At 42.4% G+C, this 18846-nt stretch overlaps 1 protein-coding gene across 1 annotated transcript in view; it reads right to left on the bottom strand.

The window, feature by feature from the left end:
* The window catches only part of LOC149460851 (uncharacterized), a 122317-nt gene that overhangs the window by 86735 nt on the left and 16736 nt on the right, over positions 1–18846 (bottom strand). The window contains exon 3 of the mRNA XM_089679192.1: positions 17170–17259. Coding sequence (XP_089535318.1) covers positions 17170–17259 — 90 coding nt within the window. The remainder of the gene's footprint in view (positions 1–17169; positions 17260–18846) is intronic.

Below are 18846 nucleotides of genomic sequence, written 5' to 3'. Positions count from 1 at the left end.
CTCTGAGCAGGAATGTTCGATTTTTGAATAGTTATGGGGTCAAATCGATATTATTGATTATAATGATGAGAAAATTCAAAAGAGCAAGATGGAGAATTTTTCTCAAACTAACCAATTTCTAACAGAGTATGTGGTTTTTGTTCGGGAATTTCAATATATACTAAAGGCGAATATTAAAAGCAAATTAAAGTTTAAAATACTTTCCAACAACATTCATAAAGTTTCTGATGCCATTATCAAATGCACTGCTGAGGTTTTTCATCCAAATGTACATTTGGCTTCACTCCAGCCAAATAGATGATTCCAAAAGGAACATGTATGCCTACCAGCAGGTGCCATGGGTAGAGTGTCCATATAACAAGATATATTCTCAGTTAAACAACGATCCCCACAATGGAAAGACTTCTTCAAACATATAATAAAAACAACACAGAACACTTCTCCAGTATAACCTCCACTGAGGGATTGGCACAAACCCCATGGGTCCAGAATTGAATCTAGGTCAAACCCAGGAAAGTGTTATAGGCTCAAAGCTTACTTCAAAAGGTTAATTATTATATAAAAAACATACCATATAATGCTGAAAGATAGGATAACAGTGAGTAGAAATAGTAACTAAAAACATTAATCAAAAAACACCAAAGACCTATGTGAAATTACATATCTCTAGACATGATTTGTACATAAAGATTATAAAAAAAAATTACAGAACATGTATTATAAAAAGCAAGAATGAAATAAATGAAATAAAGACAAAAAAACAAACATAATTATTAGATAAAGTTTAATAAAATGATCACGTTAAAAATATTTTTAAAACTATACATCAAAAGAACGTGATTAGGAAAAGGCAAATACAAATGGAAAATAAAATGTGAGAAACTCAGCTGACAAGATGTAGCTCAAGAGAGAAAAGGGACAGTGCAAGGTTGAAGGGGATTAGAAAACACAGTAGAGCTGGCCAGCAGATACCTGTCTTGTGACTGTCAGGTAAGAATTGCTGAGTCACCAGCACAAGAACAATAATTTGCAAAAAAAAGAAAACTTAATAACAATACATGCCAATATTGAAACATAGGCACATATGGTATACTCCACAACAAATTTAAATGAAAAAGAAATATGCACCACCAAAGAACACATACATTATCAAAATGCAATGCAGAGAACAAAAAAAAAAAAAACTTTATTCAAATATTAGTAAAGTTTAATTCTGATGGTGGAAATGTATCTGAAACGTATCTCTAACAACTGGGCAAATATTTTTCAGAATGAATGAATAATATACAAAATATAATAACATGAATAAAAGTATTTACATTACCAGTAAACTATTTTATTATATCCCAGGCAGAAGTCACTATGACATACAACGTCCACTATAAACAAGTAATTTTAAAGTAACATTACAGTGAAGGTCTCCAAACATTCTTACTCCAGAGGGACAAATCTGAATATTGCATAGCCAGGGCAAGCTGGGAAAGGTCATAAGCTATGATATACAAACATCCAAGTGATATGTAAAATGCAGACATTTGGTTGGTCCAGACTTAGCCACATTCACACTTGTATGTTTTTTGCTTGTTTCCCTAAGCCTGACTATGTAGAATCCCATTCTTTCCAATTGTGCCTGTTCACACTTATATGTCTCCCTACGCCCAAAAAATACATGAGCTTCTTTTGAGTGTATTCAGGCATTTTTGATCCCATAAAATTCAATAGGAAAGCCTGTAAATGCACAATACGCACATTTTTGTATGCATTTTTACTGCAGAATTCCTCTCCTTCTATTAAACTGCTCTTCTCCCCTTGCCTAGTCCAGAAAATAGACTCCTGAAGCTTGATACACATGCAAAAATGCCTGAAAATCGTCTGTAAAACCTGAAATTGCTTTAAAATCACCAGAAATATGCTCTGCTCAGGTGTGAATGCAGGCTTATATTCTCCAAAGATCATGCCAATGTTCTGTGGTTTTTGAAACTTTTTGATACCACATATCCACATATATACATACACACACAAACAGTGTGTGTGTGTGTGTGTGTATATATATATATATATATATATATATATATATATATACACACACACACATATATATATACACACACACACACATACTGTATACACAATATATATATATATATATATATATATATATATATATATATATATATATATACACACACACACACACACAAACACACACGCTGTATTGGAAGATTTATAATGGAGTGCAGATAATGTTGTAATTTTAGCCTGCATTTTATGGCCCATTAATAAAATGTAAGCAGCAGTATGGAGCCATACCACTGTTTTTTAAATGGAGCCTATAATGTCTCAAACCTATGAAATTCTGGATTACTTTGGATTCAGGGATTCAAGGGTCAACCTTCCCAAAACTGAAATTTTAGTTTTTGGTAAATGTTGTAGAGTGAAATCACCTGGCAATTTATTTCAAATTCAAAGGCTGCTTTCACACTGATCTGAAAAAAATGTGTGACCATGCATTCTTAGGGAACTCTTCACACTGGTCCATTGCGGGTCCAGTGTGTTTTCCAAAATCCTGCTTGCTGCATTTTTGGTACAGGCTTGCTGCGGTAAAACACCACACCAAAAACACACCTCCTTATTGAAATCAATGGAAAACACTTCAAAACCGCTCAAAAATGCATCTGTTTTGCATTTTTTTGGTGCAGTTTTTGAGTCACACATCCTTTAAAAGACACATTGTAGTGCTTGCATGTAAAAATGTGATAAAATGCACAGAAACACGGTAAAAACACAGCAAAAATGCATGTGCATTTAGATCATTGTGAAAGTAGCCTAAAGAACAAAAGAAAGTAGATCTGTGCACCAGCTGTGGCTATAATTAGGAATTTAGCTTCTCACTGTTACATCTTTATTTATTTTATGTTAAGGAAAACTAAACAGAATTTGCTGAAACATGCAAAAGAACACCCAAAACTCAGAGATAGACAGGAAAAGAGTTAGGAATAATAGTGGCAGGGAGACTCTCATCTCAACTCAAGTTCTACTTATACCTAAAATACTTTTGAGTGGTTCGATACTGTGTTTTTTGCCCAAGGAAAGAAGACTTTTGACTTTAAACACTTATAATGTTCATCCGGAGGCCAAACTTGAAGCTTGTGGGCCCCGATGCAAAAGTTTACGTGAGGTCCTCTCACTACCACCCGCCACTTCCACCACATGCCAGGACACTCCTGGTGGACTTGTATCCTTATTAATGAGAACTACTAGTGAATTAATTAGCCTGCTAAATCCCTTTATACCAGAAACAAATGAAAGATTTCCACAAGACTTCACTACTTTTCATTTGTTGAACTACTGCAGCCTCTTCTGTCTACATGTAAGAACTACAATTATTTCTAGCTGACATTTCTCAGGGTTAGGCAGATGACAGATGGGCAATTTTTGTAGTAGAGATCATTTTTTAAAAATCACCTGGTGCGCTCAGATAATCCCAGGGACTCAGGGGAATGGCATTACACAAATTCTGGGTAGTAATTACACCCTCTGACTTTCCCAGGGTAAGGTGTTTGGCCAGGCTCAGGTTTTTAGCTCGGTGCCGGTTGGTGTCTCTCTGTTGGAAGCTCACCCTGATCACTCCCAATAAAGAGACAGAGCAGGGCCATACACAGACGTTTTCTGACTGGTCCCTGGGTTGGCTGAGAGGAGTGATGGCTACAAGAGAACACGTGCTGTCACATCAGGACCCCCTGGAGCCCTCTCTCCCCTCCCCCTCTTTACTGAGAGCTGGAACAAAAATCAGCATGGTCACTCCTCTCATCTGGGGACTTCACTGAGGTACAACCAGTCAGAAAACCTCTGAGCACAGGAATATGGCACCCTGAAAGTTCCCTCAGTATCCGCTCAGTATGCAGGGAGAAGAAACAAAGATTGTGCTCTCTTGTCAACACAGGGCTCTGGGCTATAAGTGGACACAACCAATCAGCAGGTCCTGACCATGAATCACTGACTGGAAGCTGCTGACAACATCCTGCTGTGTCTAATCACAGCAGACGTAGGTGTGCAGGGCGCCCATGTGCCCAGAAGAGGCCAGCAGTATACAGGTACATCGCTGTGTCTGCATGGGTTGCCTGTCTGCAGTATATTATGGATGGATGGTCTTTAAGTGGTTAAACTTTTCTCTTTAATTCTCTATATATTGGATATATAAAAGACACATAAATTACAGTGCCATTTTATAAGGCTACAGTATAACAAAGACAGTGTACAATGTCAGAACAATAGTATAATTAGAACATACTAAGACATATTGTAGTCAGTTGGTGATCTAGTTTACTGCTGGTCAGGAGCAAGCTCCTCATAATCCATGTTTTGTATGTAAGGAGAATGATGTAAACAAGAGGTCAAATAAGAAATTTTAAAAAAATGGTGAGGAGAAGCGGAAAGAGGTAAAAGTGGAGGGGGAGTTCCCACAGGTTTAGATATTATTATTATTATATTATACAGGATTTATATAGCACCAACAGTTTGCTCAGCACTTTACAAAATGAAGGCAGACATTACATATTGCAAGGCCTTAGGAGTGTCAGAGAATGTAAAATCTATCCAGTGAAACCACGTTTCTGTAGGTCTCTCCTTTTTCGAGTGGAGAGAATGATGTCTTCTATATACCTGATATCTTCCACCCCCTGCATCGATAGCTGAACAAAGGGGGGAATGAGAGATTTCCAGAGGAGGGGGATGCAGCATTCAATAAATGGTGGATAATTAAGTTCTTGAATACTTTTAGGGGGATCTGTAAGTGATGTAGCAGAAAAAAAGCTGAATCATCTGGTATCTGCTAGTCTGCAATTTTTTTTGTAAATCTCTGATCTTGATCCAAAAGGATCTAATTACTGGTCAGGACCAAAAGATGTGAAGTATCGATCTTGGATCTCTATGGCATCTCCAGTATGAATTAGTGAAGACAGAACAAAGCTTGTGAAGAGCCACTGGAGTTTTATATCATCTTGTCAAGATTGTTGAAATTTTTTTTATAGTTTGGTACTGATAGATGAGAAATAGAGGATCTTGCACATTTATTCATATGTGAGAGATATCCTGCTCCCATCGTGTAAGAAAATGGAGTTTAAAAGCATCTCCTGGGTTAGTAGGAGTAGCATATATGTTTGAAAGAAGATACCTAAATGGGACCTGTCTGTCACACAGTGATTCAAAACGAGTAAAAGATCTAACAAAAGAAGAGGATGGTAAGAGTGTGGAAAGGAAGTGTTTGAGCTGAAGTGCATGCCATAAAGACAACTAGTAAGGGCCTGAGATCATGGTCAAGCTTAAAAGTGAAGGCCAGAGGCCCAGGCTAAGAAAGTGAGAGGTCCCCAGGGGAAAGGCAGGGGTGCCCAGGACCGGGAAAAGAGGAAAGGGGACAGCTGAAGTTTTTGAGGGCTCTTGTGCAGATGAGCAATGAGGGACCATTTGTTGGATAAGTCTTCAGGTGGGTCAGAATGATATCAGGACACTAGGGAAGATGACGCAAACAGAATGGTGAAAATGACTGCTCTAGGGACACCCAGTGTTTCTGGTGCGTATGCCAAGACCAGTCAATAAGACAAAGTAGGTACCTTGCTGTTTTAATCTTGAGGAGCCCAAGATTATCAGCTAAGCACATTGGTAAAATCAAAGAAGTCTTTTATTGCTCAAAAGCAAAACAGCTTGATTGAAGAATAAAATAAAAAACAGTCCATACTCCTGGTACAAATCAAACCTCTTTGCCTCACCACCTGAAAATCCAAGTCCCATATAAAGACTTAATAATCCTGGGAAAGATGTAAATCACCTTTCCCTTGTTATCAAACCACCCTTGAACCCCTTAGTCTGCATGGGTGAGAACCATTGAGCACTCCAAACTGTCCGCGAATTGCCCCCCTAAAAGGAACCACAGCTCAAATAGCGGGGAAACACACCTGCTATGCAGAACGCACCCTTGGTGTCCTGTACGCTATATAGCATTTTGCCAAGTCAGGAAGGATAAGGCCTCCTAGAAATTTAGAAAGGACGAGGAGGACCATATTTATTCTGGGTCTGTTGTGGGGCCAGATAAATTTAGAGAATTCTTAGCAGAGTTAGCAGTTGTTCTGAAAGTTATGAGGATGGTGATAGGTAATGCTGAAAACAGATATAAGAATTTTGACAGGATAGCTATTGTGAGAATGTTGCACACGTCCAACCATGAGAACATACCCAAGTTAAAGTATTAAACAGGATTCTTGCATGTTTGAGAAGAGGGTAGATGTTAAGAAAAAATGTATTTCTGAGGTTCGATGGTAGAAAGATACCCAGATATTTTAAGGCAGTAGAGGTCAATTTAAAGGTAAAGTTAGCTCTATGGTGTTTGGCCATTTTCTGAGGAATGGAGACTCCCAACACTTCCTACTTTTGAAAGTTAATTTTCAGTGAGGAGGGATTGCCATAAGTCTTGAATTCCTGCACAAGGTTGAGAATAGAGTGGGCATGTAAGCATGAAAAGAAAGTCATTCGCGTATGCTGAGATTTTGTGGCAATGAGATCTGACTCTCAAACCCTTCATATGTTTGGATTAGATTCCATCTTGCAAAAAGAAGGGCTCTAGGGAGAGTACAAACAGAGAGGAGAAAAGGGGCAGCCCTGTCTACTGCAGATAGTAATAGGGGAAAGGTCAGAGAGAAGTCCAATGACCTTAACTTTAGCTGAGGGGATGGAGTATATCACTGTAATTTAGATACTAAATCAATATAGTGAAAGGTTTCGGTAATAAAAAGCCAATTTGCCCTGCAAAAGACTCTTTCAACATCAGTTGAAAGGAAAAGCTGGGAGGTTTTGGAGGTGGAAACGGAACAAATGAGGTTCAGTCCTTTCACAAAATTGTCTCAGGCTTCTCTTGAGGGCAAGAACCCTACTTTTATCAGGTCCATAATGCTCGCAATGTGGGGGAACATGCAGTTAGCTAGAGCTTTCATCACTAAATTTAGAGCAACATTTAAGAGGGAAATTGGGTGGTAGCTAGCAAAGGAGGTGGGATCCTTGCCCTCTTTAGGAATCACTGTGATATGAGGATTCAGGGAATCTAGGTGAGAATGTTTCAAAGGCATTTGCAATATCTGTGTGATCTTTAGCTGTTTGGCTCTGAGGGGTGGACATCTTATTTGCCGCTATAACAGCTTCAATTCTTCTGGGAAAGCTATCCAGAAGGTTTAGGTGTGTCTATATGGGAATGTTTGACCATTCTTCCAGAAGCGCATTTGTGAGGTCAGGTACTGATGTCACACGAGAAGGCCTGGCTCGCAGACTCTGCTCTAATTCATCCCAAAGGTGTTCTATCGGGTTGAGGTTAGGACTCTGTGCAGGCCAGTCAAGTTCCTCCACACCAAACTCTCTCATCCATATCTTTATGGACCTTACTTTGTGGACAGTCATGTTGGAACAGGAAGGGGACATCCCAAAACTGTTCCCACAAAGTTGGGAGCATGATATTTTCCAAAATGTCTTGGTATGCTTACGCCTTAAGCGATCCCTTCACTGTGACTAAGGGGCCAAGCCCAACCCCTGAAAAGCAACCCCACACCATAATCCCCCTCCACAAAACTTTACACTTGACACAATGGAGTCAGGCAAGTACCGTTCCACTGGCAACCGCCAAACCCAGACACGTCCATCAGCTTGCCAGACAAATAAGCGTGATTTGTCACTCTAGAGAACACACCTCCACTGCTTTAGAGTCTAGTGGCGGCGTGCTTTACACCACTGCATCTGATGATTTGCATTGCACTTGGTAAAGTAAGGCTTGGATGCAGTTGCTCAGCCATAGAAACCCATTCCATGAAGCTCTCTATGCACTGCTGCTGTGCTAATCTGAAGGCTGCATTAAGTTTAGAGGTCTTTAGCTATTGACTCTGCGTACAGTTTACAACTTCTGCGCACAGTGCACTTCAGCATGCGCTGACCCTGCTCTGTCATTTTACGTGACCTATCACTTTGTGGCTGAGTTGCTGTTCCCAGTTGCTTCCACTTTGTTATAATACCACTAAAAGTTGACTGTGGAGAATTTAGTAGCAAGGAAATTTCACAGATGGTCCTATTGCAAAGGTGGCAACCTATCATGGTACCACGCTTGAATTCACTGAGCTCCTGAGACCTCATTCTTTCACAAATGTTTGTAGAAGCAGTCTGCATGCCTAGGTGCTTGATTTTACACATTTGTCACCATGGAGATGATTGGAACACCTGAATCCAATACTTTGGAGGGGTGTCCCAATACTTTTGGCAATATAGTGTAGTTTGTAGGTCTCCCATAAGAGCATAGGGTCACAATCTTCTGTTGAGTTAAGTTGAAATTAGGAATCCAGTTTTTTTATCAAGTTTTTTTTATCAAGTCTGCAAAGATCAGTGAATCTTAAAATAGGCTATTGTTAAGACGCAAATGTCATGCCTTTGGCCCTGCATTAAGACAGAGATTAACCCTCATGAGGGCGAGGGCATGGTCCAACCATGTTAAGGTACCGATGTCTGTGTGATTCACTAAAAGAATATGTTGATGTGATATTATGAATCAGTCAATGCAAGAGTACTGTTGGTGAGGGGCTGAAAAGAAGGTATAGTCTCTAGAGTCAGGGTGTTGCAGTATCCATATATCAATTAATCAAGAGTCAAGGAACAAGTTAGAGATGTGCTTACGAGAGGCACAGGAGGGGGAGTAAGTCTCTGTTGACGTGTCCACATTGAGGTCAGGGGGCATGTTGAAATCTCCCCCAAAATCAGGAGACCTTCTGTGAAGGAGGCTAGTTTGTCAAGGAGGGGCTAATGAACTGGTCCTAACTGCTATTGGGGCAGTATACGGTGGCCAAAGTGACCTTGGGGCCATAGATGGTTCCCTTTAGGTAGAGATATCTGCCATCCTCCCCACAGCAAATATCCGACAAGTTCCAAGGAATAGACTTCAAGATCAAGATGGACACTCTTGGATTTAGTCTGTTGCAACTAGGATAGACTAGGGGACAGTTGTGGTTTCTTAGGTAAGTATGTCTGCTCTGAAGTGTGTTTCCTGGCAATGTGAGCCTTCATTCATTTTAGATCGTGAAACAGGATTTTCCTTTTTTTATACTTTATTTTTTATTCTTTCTTTTTTTTTTTTTTATTATTCACAGCTGTAAACACAGTTTTGAGCTCACAGTGACCAATCACTGTGAGAGCCAAACAGAGGTGCCCATCCCAGGTCCTATTCATTGGTGAGAGCACCCAGGACAAAGAGAGATAAGCATATATGCGGCCCCACAAAAAAAAAGACCCACTTCCGTCAGGCCGCATATATGCATATGGCTGGGGTGAAGGGGTTAAGATATGGGGTTGCCCTTTCTTTTCTACCTATATGTCCTGTTGTCCTAAATGGGAGAACTTAGTAGTAAAGACTGTATTTTGTCTGTTGCTATAATGCAATTTGAAGACATTAGGTAGGCATAATTAAATAACACACTGGAAACACAGAGAATATATGCAAGGCTAAATTCTCTTAATTTGCATTTTTCCCTTGATGGCGACTATAAGTAGGAAACAAAAGAACTATTAATGAACTACACATTAAACAACTGGAACACGATTCTGTGAAGTTTTTCTAATAAATTAATCATAATAGGTAACCACTAAGCTAAACTGCACCAGAGTTTTGGTCTGCAAAAGTAGCTTTAAATGTAATAGTACACAGATATACAACACTGCCAGCAAACTCTGTGGTTAGGTAATTCTTTGTTCAAACTTTTTATTGTTTTCAAATACATAAAAAGAAACAGAAGTAGGATGGCCCATGAACATATACAGGCTTGAGTGAATACAGAAAAACATGTTGCCCTACAGCGAAGAAGAATTATTGCATGAAAACTTGTTACGAGGAACCATATAAAAAAATGAAGGGACACTGTGGTACATGGGAAGATAGAATCTAAATGTACAACCGAGATGTACAGAGCACTGTTCCCAATGACCAATTGGAGGTTCCGTATGAAACAAGAGAAGGGGGGCAACGGTAGACTGGAAGAATAAAAATGAGAAATGAAGAAAAAGAAAAAAAAGAAAGGGGGGGAGAATTAGAAGAAACTAAAAGTGAAAGTAGGGGAGAGAGAGAGAGCGTGTGACTTCCAGGAGAGAATAGAGAATCTCGGAACCAGGTCAACGCAAACCACGGCTCTTAGGACTATCACAACGCAGGAAAAGAGGACGTTAGGGAAGGAGCAAATGAATCATCAAAGTTTGGTGGAAAAAAACATTCGGCCCATGGGGTCCATATCGATAGAAGCTTAGGGACCGAATCTAAAACAGTGGCCTCAACTTTGGCATGTATCATCGCTTGTGTAACCTTGTTTCGAACTGCTAGCGTGCAGAGAGATGGTGACTTCCACGATTTGGCCAAAATCTGTAGTAGTGATTTGCAAGAGCAGTTTATATTGGGATTTGGAGATGGAGGTGGAGCGCAAGTTTAAGAGTGCAATGGTTGGATCTGGCGGTATTGATTTTACAAAGAGCTGGGATAACATACGGAAAACTTCGGCCTAAAAGGATTGGGCAGCCGGGCAGGACCACCAAACATGGCAGTAAGTCCCTACCATCGCACAACCCCGAAAATACGCAGAAGAGTAATTAAGGGTATATTTAGCAATCCTCGCCAGATACCATCTAGTCAAAACCTTGTGATTAGTCTCTGAAGCCACCACGTTCTATGAGGAGGATTTGGTGGCAGACCAAATGTGGTCCCAGTTTGTAGGGCTCAGCTGAAGTCCCATGTCTTTCTCCCATCTAGCGACACAAGTAGGGTTGGATGAGGTCTCAGAAGTAGAGAGAAGATTATAGATATCAAAAATAAGCCCCCTCTATGTGGGTCTGAGCGGGAATGGACATAGCGGGAATGGACAGACAACGGTGCATAGAAATGTTGTAACTGAAGGTACCTAAATATTTCTGATCCTGGTATAGAGTGCGACTCACGGTGAGAAAGGAAGGGTTTAAAGCCTCTACTGGTTATAAAATGGTGAGTATGAAGCAAATTCGCCGAGGACCAGAGTTTGAAGGATCCTGGTGAAGGCCAAGCCGGGGGGGAAGGCCGGTTTTCGTAGATAAAAGAGTAGGGGGTTATGTGGTGACTGAAAGCAATAACGGGATTTTAGTCTCTCCCAAAGTGAGATATATTGGGATGTTATGGGGCTACGGAGCGGACGGCGATCGGATGGGTGAAGCCATAGAAGATTGGAAACTGAGAGGGGGTCGCAATCAATCGATTCGAGAACGACCCATTGGGGGATTTCATGAATTGCGTGATATCTGGGCAACTGTGCGAGATGTGCTGCTTGGTTATATTTAACAAAATCCGGGAGTCCTAGGCCACCCGTGAGCTTAGATTTGTGTATGGTAGCGCGAGGTACACAAGGACTGGTGGAGTCCCAGATATACATGTACACTCGTCGTTGTAGGATATGAAGAAAGTGTGCAGATACGGGAATAGGTAGCACTCTAAACAAATACAATATTTTGGGAAGAATTGACATCTTCACAACAGTGATCCTGCCCATCCAGGCCAATGGTAAGGAGGACCATTTGATCATGAGACCAGTAAGGTGGGCCAACATTAGCAAATAGTTGGCTGTATAAAGGTCCGATAGGCTAGGAGTTAGTTTAATGCCTAAAAAGGGAACGGAGTGCTGGGACCATGCAAAAGGTAAAACCTGTTGCAGATGCGCCAGGTCCGTGGGAGGTAGAGAGATATTAAGCGCAGTTGACTTGACTGGGGGTTAACGTGAAGGCCAGAGATATTTGCCAAAATTCTGGAGGAGCTGAAGAAGAGTTGGAGTGGAGGTCAATGGAGAGGTGAGAAAAAGGAGCACGTCGTCAGCAGAGGCAAAGCTTGTGATGGGATCTGCCTAGTTCAAGTCCTCGAATATCCGGATTGGATCTTATCAGGAGGGCCAAGAGCTCTATGACCAGGGTGAAAAGAAAGGGAGAAAGCGGGCAGCCTTGACTGGTGCCGTGTTGGAATTGGAAATGATGCCGATTTATGCCCTAGGTATCTGACTCTGGTGCGCAATATAGGAAATCCATGCCAAAAAATGGGTTCCAAAGACCCAACGACGCAGGATAGAGTCAAGATAGGGCCACAAGACCGTGTCAAAGGCTTCCCGAATATCTAAGGACAGGAAGCAAGTGGGGATGTTGCGAGAATGGGCTAAATGGGAAAGGAGGACTACATGTCTAACATTGTTGCCTGCCTGGCGAGTGGGTATAAAGCCTACCTGGTCATTGTGGACAAGAGAAAAAAGTTAAGACGGTTGGAGACGATTTTCGCAAGGAGTTTAAAATCAATATTGAGAAGGGAAAGGGTCTGTAATTTGACCACACAGAAGGCGTGTACGGAGGTTCAGGTCCTTGATAGCATTTAGAGTTTCAGTTGAAGTAATTGGGCGCTTGAGAACTTCCAATTGGTGGTCGGATAATTTTGGGAAGGTAAGGTGGGCTAAGAGAGCTTAAGCGTGGGGTTGGTCAAAGGGATCCGGTGGAGAATACAGTTGAGATAAGTGCTTACGGAAAATTTCTATGATGCACACTGGGTTGCTAGTATAATCGCCTGGATAGATGCGCAATCGGATCGGTTTAGTAGTTCGGTCAAGTCTACGAAGTGAAAGGGCTAAGAATGTGTCCGGTTTGTTCGCTTTGGTATAATATTTATGCCGAGACCTACGGAGGGAAACTTCTGCATGATCTGTGAGAAAGAGATCCAATTACAAACGAGATTTCTCCAAAGCTTTTCGGTTATCGGAAGTCGGGGTGTTCTGGAAGGCCTGGTGTGACTGGTTGTATTTAATTTCCAGACAGGAGCGTAGCTGACATTTCTCTTTATTTAGAAAAGATGCTTTACTGATACATAACCCTCAGAGAACGGGTTTATGCGCCTACCACAGAAGGAGAGGAGAAATGTCTGGAGTGGAGTTCAGGGACAAGTACTCTTTAAGAGCAAACTCTATATCCAAACTGTGAGATGGATGGGACAGTAGTTTGTCACTGATGACTCAGAAGGGATCAGTGGCAGAAGGAGCCAGGGATGCGATGACTGCACTATGGTCAGACCAAGGTATTGGGAGGATGTCAGAAGCGACGAGCCGGGAAGAGGATCCAATAGTCATGCAGATGTGGTCAATGTGCAAAAACGATTTGTGCGGATAAGAGTAGAAAGTGTATCGATGTTTCACCTGATTAAGCACTCTCCACGTGTAGCCTAGAGAGTGACGGTGTAGGATGTGTTGAAAGGAGAGTTTGGGACCAACAGAAGAAGCGGTTGTGGTGACCTGTCTAAAAAGGGGTATAGGGTGCAGTTTGAGTCGCCACAAACAAGCAGTGTGCCGCATTTATGGCAATCTATTAGCGTCAGTAGGTGGGAGAGGAACGGCAGCAGGCCCTGATTGGGAGCATAGTAAGTAACGATGGTGATGGAGTCGAGCAGCAAACCCGACAAGAGGAGATAGCGACCTTTGGGGACTCCGATCTCAGTATGAAATATAAAAGGGGTGGTGCGATGGAAGGCTATGAGGACACCTCTACACTTAGTTTTAGAAGAAGCAGTAAAAACTTGTGGATAGTGGTGACCGAAAAAGTTGGGCATGGAAGTGGTGGAAAAGTGTGTCTCTTGAAGGCAGACGACAGCTTTTTGTGAAGCAAATGAACGAAAGGCTTTACTAAGTTTCTGCGAGACATTAAGACCCTGTACATTCAGGGTAAAGGGATTCAGGGAACCAATGGGGGGAAGGTTAAGTCTGCTAAGGAGTGGGAAGTCCTCGTATGAGCATACATGAAGTGGAACCGAGAGGAGAGGAAAGAGGGAGAGCAGCAGGGAAGTCACATGAGAGATGAAAAGGGAGAGAAGAAACAGCATGTAAAACCAAACGGAAACAAAGAGGGGCCGCTATGACCCAAACGGTGGGCCCTGAGTTACCCGTGCAGCATAGAAACCCAAGGACCAAGAGTAGCCCAGGCAGTACAAAAACACAGTGCTGCGCGGGCTAGTGGTGGGTACGCAGAAACAAGCACAGGGGGGAAGGCAGCCAAAAATAAACAGAAGTCTGTAGACTCCCGGCATGTCAGGGAAGTCCTGGTACCAGGCAGCACATGAACGTTGCCCATAGGGGACGTCAAGGTGGAAAGATAGTGCAAGATCGTGTGTTTAGCCGGATCCAGCGCTCCCGTGCATGAAACCGGAGCTGCCATAGACACTATGTGACATAAAAACAGGCCAAAAAGAGATAACATTAGCACTATATTAAGCAAACATAATTAGCAACCAAGCAGTCGAAATGAAATATCAAGGAGAACAAGGCAGCCGACTGAAAGGGAAAAGGTCATCCTCTGCAAGTTGTGATGAGAGGATCGAGGGGATCTATCCGAAAAGTGGACACAGCCCGGCAGGGAGCAAATGAATAGATCCGAAGGTACTAGTAGTAGTCAATTCACGGAGTCTGGTGGTGCTGGAGCAGGAGAAGAGTAGCGTCCTCTTTTATAAGAGCTGAGCTGACCTGTGGCAGAGTGAGAGGGGCGACTTTTTTGAGGGGAGCATGATGCTGACCGACGACGGGAGCTGTCCGGTGGGGCTTCATGAGGTTGCAACTGAAGGTTCCACAGCATGTCAAGGAGGGCTTCCGGGGACTTGCAGACATAATCGCGGCAATGGAAGGAGAAGTGGACCGCGAATGGGAAGCTCCATTGGTAGGCAATGCCATGCTGCTGAAGAACCTGAAGATGAGGCTTCATGGCTCTGCATTTAGTAATCGTCGTCGGACACAAATCTTGAAAAAGCTGATAGGGGTGACCCTGAATCACCAAGGAGCATGCTGACCTAGCTGCTTGTAGGAGCTGTTCATTTGTGTGGAAATAGTGAAATTTAGCGATAATATCACGTGGCAGGCCATCTGGATAACGTGGGGTTAGCGCTCTAAGGACTCTATCCATCTCAAGGCGTTCTATAGGGATTCCAAGGGCCAATTTTTGAAAAAGGGCCCTTACTGTGGATAAAACATCCGTGATGGATTCCGGTAGGCCGCGGATGCGTAAGTTCGAACGGCAGGCCCTATTTTCAAAATCCTGCAAACAGGCCTGCAGATTCACGTTTTCATTGTGAAGGAGTTCGAGATCACCAGGGTGGGTTTGGAGTGTAGTGTCGAGGTCGTCGACCCGGTGTTCAAAGTCAGAGGTGTGCTGCCCTAATTCACAGATTTCATTAGACAGTTTGTCAGTAATGCGGTCTGAGGTCTGTTTCAGGGCTTTGTGGAGCAAAAGGTCAGGAGAAGAAAGGTCAGTGGTAGGGGTGTGAAGGGGGGTCCCCAGGTCAGTCACACTCAGCATCAGACGTGCAGCGGGATCTGGAATGCACATCCTGCAGTGCTGCATAAGGCTGTGCCTGTCTGAGGGATGCAGGTGTGGTGGCCATCTTGGACGAGGCCCGAGCCAGGGCCTCTTTGTACGGCTTCACGGACGGCTGATGAGACTGCTTCACCGCTCCCCGGACCATACTGACAGGTACCACGGGGTTGCTATGGCAACCAGCCGAGTTGCGGGACCGTAGCGGGCCGGAAGCAGTGACTGGGAGGCTTGATTCCCCATAGTGTGCCGGAGCCTCAGACGGACATGACTGTCCCGTCGGCTCCGAGCATGCACACCAGTGGTGAGGTAATTCTAAGTAACTATGATAAGGGTCTCTACTTTTACCACTGACTTGTAGACTAAACTCTGATGGAATTGGGGCCCTTATTTTCACATTGGAATGCTTACATAAAGTATAAAAAGTTTTGCGTCCACAAGGCTCCTCATCAATCTTTATAATTTGGGCATGACTTCTGAAGACCAGCGAGAGTTATGAGGGGCCTTCTCTGAAGCCGATGGTGGAGGATATCATGATTCTATTTCTCTCTTGAATTTGCAACTCTAGAAGTAGCTTTCCTCTTCCCTTGAGGAGACAGCAGTCCCACAATGCTCTCTCAGGCAAGCTGGGAACGATGTTTCTTTGCTTGCACGCAGTTCCACTCTATGTCAGTTTAGTCTCTGGCAGTAGCAGTTCTTTACTGGTTCAGCACAGTCACAGGAATGCAGATTGTCTCACCCCCAGTCTGTCACAGCAGCCAGTCTCTCATCTGTGCATCTCTTGTCAAATGCAGCTCAACTCAATCTATCCTGTAGTCACATAGCTCAACACACACAGGCTCCCCCCCTGGTCTCAGCAGCAGCATGTGTGTCTCTCCCAGTCCTGCATAGTTCATATCCCTTGCTGGCTGCTAGGTGCAAGCTTCTTGTATTAGGCTGTGGTGACAACCAATCAACGTCCTCCCTGTGTTTGGTCTCAAAAAACATGGCTGCTGCTTCTCCATACTTTGGGACACTTTATTTTTTAACACTGTACACCAACACAGGGAGTGAGAAATACTCTGCAACTAAGAAGAACATTCTGCTAGCAAGTTAATGCAGTCATAAATCAGGTTACAAAATGCAAAAACAAAAATCTAACTCCGCTAGACTAACACCATGGAGAGATTCTGTAAGCAAATTTACTGAGGAGTGAGAAGTCATTCTGCTCTCCAAACTTGAAGGCCCATACACTGCATAGAGAGGGGTGAAAATCTTGTCCATGTGATCCCAATCAAGTAGCAGGCACAATGCATCAGGCGGTATGTAGCTCCAGGCATATCTTTTGAGTTCAGCACACAAATGCAGAATGTCCGCAGAGAGGGATAGGTAAAGTTTTCATGACTATGAATCCCTTTTGACTTCTGTTTTAGGTGAATTAACCCTTTAAAACCTAGTAACCTAATCATTATATTATTATAATAAATGTGTATACACACTGAAACTTTTCTGATCTCTCAAGAAGCTATAACAAACTCCTCCAGTCAGAGGTGCTAGTATGTGCACTGGGAGATTTTTCCAACCTTATGGAATACGTGCACTGGTGTAACTGTCAGGCATCACAGGTGCTCTGACACCCTATCAGACATCTACTCACCTATAGTCAGGCAATGTCACATGATAGATTATAGGAGAACATTAATTTCATGCTCATAAAAAGTACACAACTAACAGTATCAAAGCAATGTGGGTGGTTGACTATATGCCGTTTTTCACTGATATTACCGTTTCTTGTGAATTTTCAACAGACAATTCAGGTTCTGGTGTAAAATAACTGGTCTCAGAGCTCTCATCTGCATCCTTAAAGTTATCCTGCTATAAAAATAATTTACATAGATAAGGATAATTCACTTGCACAAGTCTTGATTGTGCAATAGCAGAAAAGATGTTACAATTCTGAAACTACATTCTAATATAAAAACTCCATATATTTTAAATACACTTCTATGACAGTCATAAAATAAAAAATTAACCCAAAACTATTTAGGAAACTAAATGTGGAGGTGTATGCAGCATTTGGAGGTCTCTTTATCATGTTGTGAGTGGAGTTGAGCTAAAATGGAACATACTAAACACCCAAGCACACAAAGCCTAAGACAAAACTCTGTTATACATTGGAAGACACAAAGTTCCTGTGCATTTTTTTTTTACCAATTTCTGTCTATCTATTTTATTCTTCAAGTTAATAATTGTCAACACTTGTTCAAAAGAAAAGTGTAAGAAACCAAAGTACAATTATGGAAATGTGACTAAAATTGACAAAATAGGCCTGTTTTTCTAACTGTAGAAATATTTCCTTGGAGTCCATTAAGGGATACAGGAAGTCGATATGTTCAGGGTTATATTGCCTCCTACATGAGGATTGAACACTGAAAAAAAAAAAAATGTCACCCCACCTACTACAAGCATGCGTTAACTTTGTAACAAAGTAGTACCATCAGCATGACCATGAGCGCAGAGGGGTGGGACCCATGTCCTTAATGGACTCCAATAAAAGCATTTTAGGGCAAGTAAAAAAAAATCCTATTTTCTTTTTTGTCCATTGAGAGACAGGAAGTTATTAACTGTGGAGGCATCCAAAAGCAGTTCAAACAACAGAACTGGGGACTGCCTGCAGATTAAAGAAGGAACCTTTGAAGGGTCTTATGCCCAAAGCTGACATTTAATGAGGACTGAACATTCACGTGGCAGAATGTAAAAGTATGTGAACAGAAGACCAGGTAGCAACCTTGCGATATAGGAGACAGTAGCCTGATGATAAAGAGCACAAGAGTCACTCACAGATCTAGTAAAGCGTGCTTTGAATGGAAAAGTTAGAACCTTTTGTTTAAGATCTTGAGCTTGAATAATGGTTTGAGCCACTGAGAAATGGCAGAACGAGACCATCTGGAATGGCAAATAGAGAGTCAGCCTTTCTGAAGTAAACACTGATGGAGACATAGACCTTCATTGTCCAAACCACATCCATACAATGGATGAATTCATCTAGGTATCCCTCTACTGGAATGCCCTGAGAACATAGCAAAGGCTAGTACTGGGGCAAACACTTTGGTGAACATCTGAAGTGCAGGAGATGCAGAAAGGCTGAGTGGCAGGGATCCACTAGGGCTGCCTGGAGATCTGCTAATCTGTGCAGTGACATAGGAAGATTAAAAGTGATAAGCCTGTTGCCCTTGGAAACCACCTCCTGCATCCAAACATCTGAGATACAGGCTGTTCAGGTGTCCGCAAAGACTAACAGAAGTCCCCCTACTTTGTGTATTGTCTGCCAGTGTCAAAACGTCCTGTAGGAGGCAGTATAACCCAACAGTTAATGGCTTCCTGTGCCCCCAGTGGGTGAAAAAGAAATGTAATTGTAGTTCCAGTGATGCGGTGTCCATCTGCTACCCGCCCCGGCCACTG

This window comes from Staurois parvus, unplaced genomic scaffold (assembly GCF_062004578.1).
Source record: "Staurois parvus isolate SC_StPar_1 unplaced genomic scaffold, SC_StPar_1.0 ptg000220l, whole genome shotgun sequence".
NCBI classification, from domain to species: Eukaryota; Metazoa; Chordata; class Amphibia; order Anura; family Ranidae; genus Staurois; species Staurois parvus.
The sequence above is the reverse complement of the archived record's forward strand: the minus strand, read 5'-3'. Positions and strand labels throughout refer to the sequence as shown.